This window comes from Notothenia coriiceps, unplaced genomic scaffold (genome assembly GCF_000735185.1).
Source record: "Notothenia coriiceps isolate Sejong01 unplaced genomic scaffold, NC01 NC01_scaffold00024422, whole genome shotgun sequence".
Classification (NCBI taxonomy): Eukaryota; Metazoa; Chordata; class Actinopteri; order Perciformes; family Nototheniidae; genus Notothenia; species Notothenia coriiceps.
In genome coordinates this window covers 1-10,950 of record NW_011357123.1, presented here as the reverse complement: position 1 = coordinate 10,950, position 10,950 = coordinate 1, and the positions used below count along the sequence as shown (strand labels likewise).

At 40.8% G+C, this 10,950-nt stretch overlaps 1 protein-coding gene across 1 annotated transcript; it reads left to right on the top strand.

The window, feature by feature from the left end:
* Positions 1-2,409: 2,409 nt before the first annotated feature.
* LOC104955008 (long-chain-fatty-acid--CoA ligase ACSBG2-like) lies at positions 2,410-10,079 on the top strand (the record flags this gene model as incomplete). Its single annotated transcript, XM_010782233.1, has 7 exons — positions 2,410-2,562; positions 3,760-3,881; positions 5,179-5,450; positions 6,833-6,921; positions 9,040-9,160; positions 9,759-9,839; positions 9,930-10,079. Coding segments are annotated over 7 exons (988 nt in total), but the record flags the coding sequence as incomplete, so codon positions are not given.
* Between the last annotated feature and the right edge of the window lie 871 nt (positions 10,080-10,950).

The following is a 10,950-nucleotide window of genomic DNA, read 5'->3' as shown; positions in this document are numbered from 1 at the left end:
CTATAATGGGCCACTTCTGATTGGTTAACATTGGCTGGTACATGTGGAGCACAGCACTTCTGATTGGTGTGGATGTCTGACACACAAGAATAACAATTTTTTTTTTAGATTAAAAAAAATCGTAGGCTTTGCGATTTGATAATCGCATCATTTCAAATCGCAATTTCAATTTAAAATCGATTAATCGTTCAGCTCTAGTGCACATTTATCAGATAGCTGTTGGAAAGAAGCAATTGTGTTGTGAATATAAAGATCTTTGAATGTTTTAATGCCTTGGTTAGACCAAATAGTAAATGCGCTATCAACTAAGGGTGGAGGAAAAACATGGTTTGCAGTTAAAGGGGCTAATGTAGAGTATGTTTGGAGATCAAAGAAATGTCTTAACTGATTCCAAATGTTCAATGATGCTTTGACAATTACATTTTTAGTGTAAGCAGAGGAGGGGGTCTTAATGGGAGAGTAGAGATACTGGACTACAGGAAGCAGCCTCCATTTCAAGGAAAACAGGCAGAGAGTGCTGTGAGTCAGACTGCAGCCAGGACTGTATTATTCTCAGATTAGTAGCCCAATAATAGAACTTCAAATTCTGCAGAGCAAGTCCACCCCGCGCCTTTGGTCTCTGTAAAAATTGCTTGGGTATCCTTGGGGTTTTCTTGTTCCAAATAAAGTTAGAAATAATAGTGTCAGTTTTACTAAAAAAAGTTTGAGATAAATATAGAAATTTGGGGAGTATATTCATCTTTTATAGAATTTAATTCAGGCAACCAGAGACAGATTTAACACTGACCAGCGGTCGAAGTCTTCCTGTACGCGGGACAAAAGGGGGGCAAAATTAGCTTTTATAAAGATCTTTAAATGTATTGGTCACCTGGATCCCGAGGTAAGTGAAGCTGTGTAGTGGAGTTTTAAATGGTAGACTATGTAGAGGGAACTCACGCGCCGCTCTATTTAAAGGGAACAATTAGCTTTTACTTAAATTTAGTTTATAACCGGATACAGCACCAAATGAGCTAAGGATAGAGAGAGCTGCAGGGACAGACACAGATAAATTAGAGGAGCTCTCTGGTCTACCCCATTTCTGAAAATACCTCTAATGCGGGGATCACAGCGAAGAGCGATGGAGAGGGGCTGAAGTTAAACTTTAAACATCCATGACTTAAACATTTTATCCAGGATAAAAGCCACATAGCTGTACCTGCAAGGTGAATACAGCTGGTAAAAAAAAAAGTGTTTGAATTCGTACATTAACAGTTTTATGATATCACTGGCACCCCATCTAAAACACGAGTGGATCTGACTTTAATTACATTTGACTCGAGTGTTTCGTCAACTTAATGTGTTTTTAAATAATACTTCTGCATACAGTATGAGACACTGTGAGTGTTGCACGGCCAGAAATGGCTCAAGAAGCTGACTCAGATAAGGAAATATATGATATATTATGATGTGATATGAATGATAATGGGACACATCGAGGTCTGCACTCAGTGTCGCGGACTGTAGTAGGCTACATAATGTTACTTTGATCCGGTTACTTATGTTGTGGCAGATATTTAAGTAAGGTTTCTTAACGCTAATGTTATAATAGTCAGATTGCTCTGAAGATGGGAGGTGATATTCTATGAATTTCTATGGAGCAGGTTTGGTGTTCAGCACTAGTTACCATGGCAATCTTCCCCGGTAAGAAGTGAACCAGCGTCGTAGGACCGGAAACCCAGAGTTATCCGGCTTCGTAGTACAGGGCACTGGTCAGTCACCATCACAATATTTACACAAAAGTATTTTATGTCTCATAACCAAGAAGACCTGCTGCCAACATCACTCAGGTGTGAGTCTTCTGTGAACTAAAAGCTATCGGCTGTCAGTCACACATTGGCGTGACTGTCTCGCAATTAGGGGAGTAATGCTGTCATTTTTTTTTTTTACGGTCATAAGGTATTTTCTCAAAAGAGTGTCTAGTTTTCCTAAAGTAAAAAAAAGGAAAACTTACCCTGATATTATGATTCTTGTCCTTATTTCAGTTATGTCAATACTTGTCATTTCAACACATTCTAAGACATTTTAGTCAATAGTTGACAACAAACGATTTAGTTCCTAGTCATTTGATTCTCTGAAAATAGTGACATAATGAATCTGTTTTTGTCACATGAATTAGATACATGCTACAAAGAGGCCTCGCCATTATAAAAATAAACACATTCAATCATAATGTGCAAAAAATAAACAAACTTTAGTTATCATAGTTGTACTAAATTAAAGCTGGAAGTGGATTGTCAAAATACCTAGTCAGCAACTACTTGTCTTTCCAAAGCATACATTTAGTTTTTGTCTTGTTGTATACAGTATGTACCTTGTACTGAAGTTATCCCCTGTAACAGCCATAATTGATGTTGTGCCTGTCTCATATAGAGTACAGCAGCTAACCAGCCCCTCCTCTCTCCTCACAGTGACAGTGTGTGAGCCCCACGCCATGTCTGAAGCCGTGACGGAGCCTCACAGAGCGGGCGGCTTCCTGGAGTCCGCCTGTGCAGCCTCCCTCGACGGCATTGTGGATACAGCAAAGTACGTCCACATCTTGACACTACCTGATCATGAGCTTAGGTTCTCTGACTTGGTGTTAGAAGAAAATATAAGGGGTCACGTGATGAACAAAAATGGGAAGAAGAACAAACAGATTCTGCTTTATTCATTATGTTTCATAATTGAATGATGTTTATCTTTGCTCTAAAAAGTATTCAGTGAAAAAGTTCAAAATGTTAATGTCAGCTTTTGCTCAGCTGCTCACAGAAATATGTGATGGTGTGAAGGTGCTCCCATGTAAAGGATGAATGAGAAGGTTTGGCATGCTTTCATGATAGCTTGTTGTTCTCTATTTGCACAAGCACCATTGCCTTTCACTAAGATTTTAAATGCAGATGAGATCTGATTACACCACCCAGGGTGGAGCTCCAGCTCTCAGTAGTAATGCACATAATGTTAGTTATTGTGCAGTCTCCTTGTAATCACGGCGGTTTTACCGCTTTTGAAGCTTTAATGTAGTGCAATAGAGATATCATTTTACTTTGAGAATATTATTGTGACCTGAAGGTTAAATATATATTTTCAGTTTGTGTTTGGAGCAGTGTTTCCGCCAGACCAGGGCTGAGAGTTCGTCCACCCCGAGGGGGGGGGGTTTGTTTTGAATTTTGACTTGAGCCGTCCCTTATAGATACGGTATTTTTACATTAGTGAGCCGGATCATTTGGCTCGGCTCTCTTAAAGCGCCGGCTCTTTCGGCTCCCAAACGGCTCTTCATGTTACCACAGTTTACCACGGAGCCTCAGTTTCGCCGCTGCGAGGTTCTGGTGCTCGCAGCTCACGCGCGTGCTCCACTAAAACCCCTCCCGCTCAGCGCATCCAAATCGCGCACGTTCCGTGTTGTCCTGTAGCAGGCACCTTCGATGTCGGGGAAACAATCTTCAATACTCCGAAAATAATCCCACCAGACTCCTTTGCCCCTCCAACTGCGGGATGTCCTTTTTCCTTTTCGTCATTTCAAGCGAAAAAAACTCTCGATCTTCTCTCGAATTATTAATATTTTTGGACGCCCTCGGCTCGCGTTCAGGGCGTCCCGAGCTGAATAAGGGCGTCAAATGACGGTAAGACGGCCCCCTGGCGGAAACGCTGGTTTGGAGCCACAGATGCTTGGCTCCCAGGGTATGACAATCAGCTCTCCCTCTGTGCTAAGTGGCTAATATATTTTCCTTTCCCTGTCCTCAGTGAGTCTTCGGGGGAAGAGTCCGCAGGGGAAAGGGAAGAGGAAATTGGTGCACAGGATGAAAACGCCAGCAGCACCAAGACGACAGAGGTCCCTGCTGGACGGACGTCAAACACACAAACAGGTGAGGGCTAATGAGTGAAGCTTAAATGTGTTCACTCTTCATCCCTCTATGAACTGAGGGAGGTGCAGCCAAATGCCGTTTGTTAAGCTATACACAGATAAATAACTTTTCTAGTTTGGCTTCAGTCACTGTGTTGGCTCTAGTTGCTGAAGTCAGCATTTGTGGATGTGTTTTCTCCTCTGACCTTTTATCCTCAGGAAGTGAGCCAAATCAAAGTGAGCGAACTGCACATTCTTTGGCACAACAAACTGCACTTCCCTTTTCCTGTCCAGTTTTTCGTTGTTAGCACTTTGACATTCCTTTCTGTCTAAGTCACTGAGGGAAAATCCTGGCACTAGTTCCTTTTATTCCATGAAATTTGTTAAGTTTATATTTGACTTTGTTATGTAGTTACGAGAAGCTTCATAATCGTACCATGACAAATTAGGTCTGTGGTCATCTGGTGAATAGATTATAATGTGGTTGGTGTTTACAGGGTAATACACTAAAATCATATTTTCAGTGCTGCTGGTGGAGTCCATAAGAAAAGAGTAATTGTACTGATAACAGCTGGGTATGTTTGGCCATAAATCCACCATCATTTAGTTCATCCGTCACCACACCATCGTTTATTGAAAACATCCTGCTCGCCGGCTATCTTTTCTTTCAGAGTGTGTTTACTTAAGTGTAATGGATTCTCTAAACCAAAGTACAACAAAATGTTAGCTCACTTATGTTGTTGCTCAGAATCCCTCAGTGCACAGGAAACTGTGGGTTCACACAACCGTGGCCTGTATGTGACTGCGAGTTGAACCAGGAAGTTCCTCTGCAAACTGTGATCGACTTTCTTTTCTTTCAAAAAGTTTGGTTGACATGGACTCTTGCTTACATTCTGCATGATGATCTGATTCACGTTTTTGTTAATAATAATGATTCATTTAATTTATGAAGGCACTCAAATAAAAGTCAAATGAAAAGTTGAATAAAATAACAATTTTTTGTTTCATTTGAGTGTTTTTCTGTAAAACACTTAACAGCCTTTGCGGTTGGTAAATACTGAACTATTGACCTCGCTGTTTCTAAGAAATCTTTATCTAGCCAACAAGAGGTAATGGCTTCCATCTTTTATCGCTGTGTATCCTGAGGATAGCCAGAGGATGTGTGACATCCACTGTAACACAACAAGTATTACACTGGGTGTCAGTTACAACTCTCGTGGATATTAGGTGAAAAGCAGAGGATTCAGTTCTGTATGTTTCTGGGAACATTTCATGACAACGGTTTGCTTATTCTTTTGATTTTTTGTTTTTTTATCCAGTGAGTACCCAGCGCCCAAACTCCCTGCAGGTGCACGCAGCAGGAGAGCCTGGCCTGTGGACGTCTCAGGGCGACGCTGAGGTGAAACTGAGGATGGGGGACTCTGGCCTGGCTGCTGAGACCCCTCTGACCGTCAACCAGATGTTCACCTCAGCTGTGGAGCGCTTTGGGGACCATACGGCTCTGAGCTGGAAGGAGGGCGAGCAGCAGAAGAGCCTGAACTACAAGGAATACTACCAGACCTGCCGCACCGCTGCCAAGAGCTTCCTTAAGGTAACCATTGAGGAATCTAATATAAATCATAGTCTTATACGAGAGGGTCACACGATCATCTGAACCGTATTCATTTTTTAGTTTTCATTACAATCATCTTTGGGAGAATATTAGCAGCACAAACCACCAACAACTCCTGTTCTGAAGCATTATTGATTTTACTGCCTAGCCTCAAAGAATGTATATATTCAGCTTTCTGGGTAGTAAAGCAATTTAATTGAATAGTTAATCAACAGCATTGTTCCTCATAATGATTTTTAAAGTTTAGGAATTTTTGCTTTTCTTGGTTATTATTTTATATTTGTTGTCTACACTGCCAGGTTCAATCCTGGGAAAATTGGTGTTGCTCAATTAGAGCAATTCCTCAAAGTCTCATTTCAACAACAACAAAATTCATTGTAAAATCGAGTAATTCTCGATTGCACAACCTTTACCCTACCTTTTTTAAAGTGAGCACAGTAGTATCAAAAATCCATTTTGTTTCAACCAGACGACATTTCGCTTTGTACAGCAACACATGACGCATCACAAAGGAGTCGGGGTGAAATTAGCTTTGACTGTTTCCGTACAGTACAGAGTGCTTTGTTGTTAACCATGAGACTCAACACAGTTTTTAGCAATCGGGCTCAGCATTGCACACACACACACACACACACACACACACACACACACACACACACACACACACACACACACACACACACACACACACACACACTCTGTCAACACACACACACACACCACACACGCACACACACACACACACACACACACACACACACACACACACACACACACACACACACACAGTTGTCTCTGAACTTAAGCACACACAATAAACTGAACCTGAACCTCCACACATGCCGACCCTGTGACATGGCAACATGATCTGTTGGGCTTCAGATGTCAGACCTCATATTGTACCCTCTGTTGTGAAATACTTGAGTCATTTAAAAAAGCTCCTTGGTATCGATTCCCATTTCTGGCAGTCTCATGTGTACACTTGGCTGTATATCTGTTTCCATAGCAACACCTGTCATTGCAAAGTGCCTCCTGATCTCTGATCCGTCTGGAGAGAAGTTGATCTGCCACTGGCAGCTCAAAACTGTGTCCAAAGGTTTCAAGAGTTTAACAAAGTCTGGTTTAGACTGATATCATATCAGTCATTTCTATTTTATTGTATTATTACTTTTTTAAATGTTTAAGGAAAATAATTGTTTTCTTCTTAACTTGCACAGGACAGTGTCAAGTTTCATCTTAAAACATACAAATAATTGTACAATAGCAATATTTACATTGCCTTTTCCCCCTCTAGACAGTTATAGGGATATAGAACAATGTATTCATTAATTTATACTTAAAAAGTGTTTGTTTTTGTTCAGCTTGGTTTGCAGCGCTGCAATGGCGTCGGAATCCTCGGCTTCAACTCGGCCGAGTGGTTCATCTCTGACATCGCAGCTATTCTAGCAGGGTGAGTTTCATCTTCACTCTGAATGTGTAAGCGATGAGCGCAGTGTTCCCTCACTCAGCTCTGTTATGGAGGACATGCACACATAAACACAGAGTGGTGTGATCCAAGACTTGAAATGTGAGTTCAGCAGGGCCTTCACATGTCAACCAATTCATGATTAATGGGTTTCAACCCAATAGAGTGGCGAAGTCACGCCCTTCTGCTTCCGCCCCATGGGACCTTATTTCGGAAAAATTATGTATTGAAGTAGGAGAGAGAAAGATTATCTTTCGATCCCGTTTGAATTGTGCCATGAATTACACATATGATGTTTGTCAATCTTAAAAAATAATTTCCATGTCAAAAAAGTCACAGTTTGTCGTAAAACTGTTGAAATATAAGACTATGAAAAATACGCAACTAGAAATCCCAGAGTCGCGTAAGTTATGTCATTAACATTACACTCGTGTTACTCACTGAAACCTTGTAAAGCCGGTCCCGCATGCTGGCTCTTACGTAACCGACTAACTCCCCTTTTGTGTATGTACAGCTCTCAACATGCCCAGACTTGAAGTGATTTTCACCTCTTTTAATACTTTTCGCCTCATTCTGAAAGAAATAAGTGAAATGTGCCAACGTGACGGCCATCTTAGTGTTGGTGATGTGTGCGAGACCAGAGATCTGGTTTATTGAGCGTTTCACACAAACAAATGTTACTTCACAGTTTTACGACACATTTTAATTTTTTTGACTTTCAAAATTATCTTTTAAATTGACAAACATCATATGTGTAATTTGTGGCACAATTCAAACGGGATCAAAAGATAATCTTTCTCTCTCCATTGACTTCAATACATACTTTTTCCGAAATAAGGTCCCATGGAGGTCCCCCGGAAGGGGAGCGACCTAGCCTCTCGATAACAAACAGAAAGCTGATGGACTGCACTGTTGGACAGTAGCTAGATACATTCACTTCACTTTAGTTTGACATTTGACACTGGTTTATTTGCTGTAAATACTCATATCCTCATGTGTGTTTTTACATGTGTGATATACATATAACATCCATATATAAGGATTTCAGCACTATCCACTGAGCCACAGCCTCCGCAGTAAAGAGAAGCCTTTCTTTAGCATGCTAAACGGAAATAAGATAAGATAAGATGGTACTTTATTGATCCCAATTTAGGATGTTGACTCCCATCTGAGAAACTATAAACTCCAAGTAATTAGGAAAGCTGAACACATTAATTGGTCAAGGGCAGATTAGTCTCAGCTGAGCTGGTAAACCACCAAACATCTGTGACAGGGCATTGGGTTGTTGTCATGCTGGCAGCTGCCCGATTTAAGCCACGATTATGGATACAATTTGTATTTAATGCAATTCCTGAAAGGATGATGACAAGATTTCATTGCATGATATGGGTCTGGTTATACAACAGATAAGTACATTTCTCTTGTGTGCTAAGAATGTAGAAATGCAATACACAAACCGATACTGTGAGTTTATTCTCCACGCCTACCGTCTGCTGAGTGCTGCTGCGTAACAAGAATGTACGGAAACGGCAGTTAACTTGACGAACCAGTGCCATACATTCCAGGTTAATTTGACTAACTGAGAAGTCGACTCACATTTGCTGCAGGTTAAAAAAAACAACAAAAATGCTGCAAGGTCAGGTTGTTTTTAAATGTCTTGTTTTTACTAAGAATAGAACAAAAAAGGAAACCAGACGGCTCACTTTGAGACAAACACCGTACAGTGCGCCATAGAAATGCAATGATTATTTGACTAGTCAATCCACTATAAAAGCATTTTAATAATCGGTCGATCGTTCTTTTCATGCAAACTTGGCAGAAAATATCTTAATCATCTTTTGGTTTTGAACTGAGAAAACAGGACATTCAGAGACAACAATTTGGACACTGAAAAACTTGGAAAGACTATCTGAAAAGGTCTGCGAATAAATCGATAATAAAAATAAAAGTTAGTTGAATCCCCGTTTAGCGGCAAACAAAATCGTTCAGGCTTAATTTTAAGAAAGCGAGCATTGCTGTGAGTTTGTTCCAGATGGTTCATTAAACTTAGAGATCTGCAAGGTTTATAATGAAGCAGAATAATAATCCTTTTGTTTGTTGCAGGGGGTTCGCTGTTGGCATCTACACCACCAACTCTCCTGAGGCATGCCAGTATGTAGCAGAAAACTGCAAGGCCAATATCATAGTGGTGGAGAACCAGAAACAGCTGCAGAAGATCCTTCAGGTGAGATCAGAAGAACTTATCTATAAAATACTGTGGAGAACTATGAATTAAAGATAGCAATTCAGGATATTTATATCAACAATGTAGTTGTACCTGTTATTCCAGAAGGGGTATTGGCATTTTGCTGCCACTATTCATTGTTGGAGTCAACCATAACAAAACATTTTGAGTTGATGGCATCTTTTGCAAATGTATAGACATTGAGTTACAAAAAGTATAACGACCTGTCAGATGTGGATGTACAAATCATGTGTCATGTAAGACAAGTTAAGAGACGGCTAAATGTTTTTGTAACCGTGAAGTTATTTCTTTGGTTTGTTTTTCAGCCGTGAAGAATTTGACTCAAGTTTCCTTTGTGCATGACTTTTTGTACATCTATATCTGACTCAACATCAAAGGGTTTTTAATCTGCCTGTCAACATATTACCTTCTTTAAACCTGTTAAGAATCAGTATACACTTATGGATTTGGAGGACACAACTACTTTTAGACCCTAATTTGACTTTTTTAGAAAAATGTAGCACTATTATTCCTATTTTTTCTCAGTTATCATAAATAAACTACTGGCTGTGTTTGATTGTATTCTGTTTGCTCACAGGTTGAAGACAAGCTGCCACACTTGAAAGCCATTATCCAGTACAAAGATGCACTTAAAGAGAAGAGACCAAATCTGTACACGGTAAGAACACTGAATCTTCTCATGGCAAACATGGAACGTTTTATTTGGTTAAAGAAGCATCATCCAAGTGATTCTGTTTGTGTTCGGCAGTGGGCCGAGTTCATGGAGCTCGGCCGCGATGAGCCTGACGCTCCCCTCGATGCCATCATTTCCAGCCAGAAGCCCAACCAGTGCTGCAGCCTCATCTACACCTCAGGCACCACCGGCCAGCCCAAAGGAGTCATGCTGAGCCACGACAACGTGAGTAACAGGAACCAAGTGTGTTTCGACTTGAAAACACACACCCGTGCAGACGCCGCTGACACATTCGCATACAAATGAAATTACTACACGTTAGTCAGGTTTAGTAATGTGTGTTCAAGACAATCCAGGTGAACAGATTACATGCTGTAGCCAGTGTTGGAATTTAACCTAAGTACATTTACACAAGTGCTCTACTTAAGGACGCATTTTAAAAGGGAGTTGTACTTTTGAGTATTTCCTTTTAATGTTGTTTTTACTCCAATACATTTATTTTAAAATTGAAATACAAAATAGGTTTCTATCAGGTTACTTTAGGACAGTGGTCGCCAACCAGTCGATCGCGATCGACCGGTCGATCGCGAGTGTGGTGCGGGTAGATCGCGGACCGTTAAAAAAAAAGTAACAAAAGAAAGAAAAATTAAATTAAAATAATAATGTTTGAAAAATACGTTTTTAGATGTAAACCTATCATCCACGACCCCATTAGCAGGTGCCACTTGATTGACGTATATTTGAGACACCTCAATAATATAATACATTAACCGTGCTTTACGTGAACCACATCATGACACAAGAGACGACGGCAGAACTGTAATTTCCCGTGTTCAGTGAACGCAACAGAGGCAACACACCAGACCAATCAGAGAGTTGCATGGAAATACACGTGTGCTTGTGTCATTCAAGCTCGGCTCTGTGTGTGTGTGTGGCGATAGCGCATTTAGTGTGATAGAGAGGGAGTGAGGGAGTGAGGGAGTGAGGGAGAGAGAGGTACCGGTGCAAGCGGGGACCGTGATGTTAGCATCTGGTTAGCTAGCTGCACTAATGGACATGAGGAGCCGTTTCCACAACAAGCTGGAGGAGAGTCCTC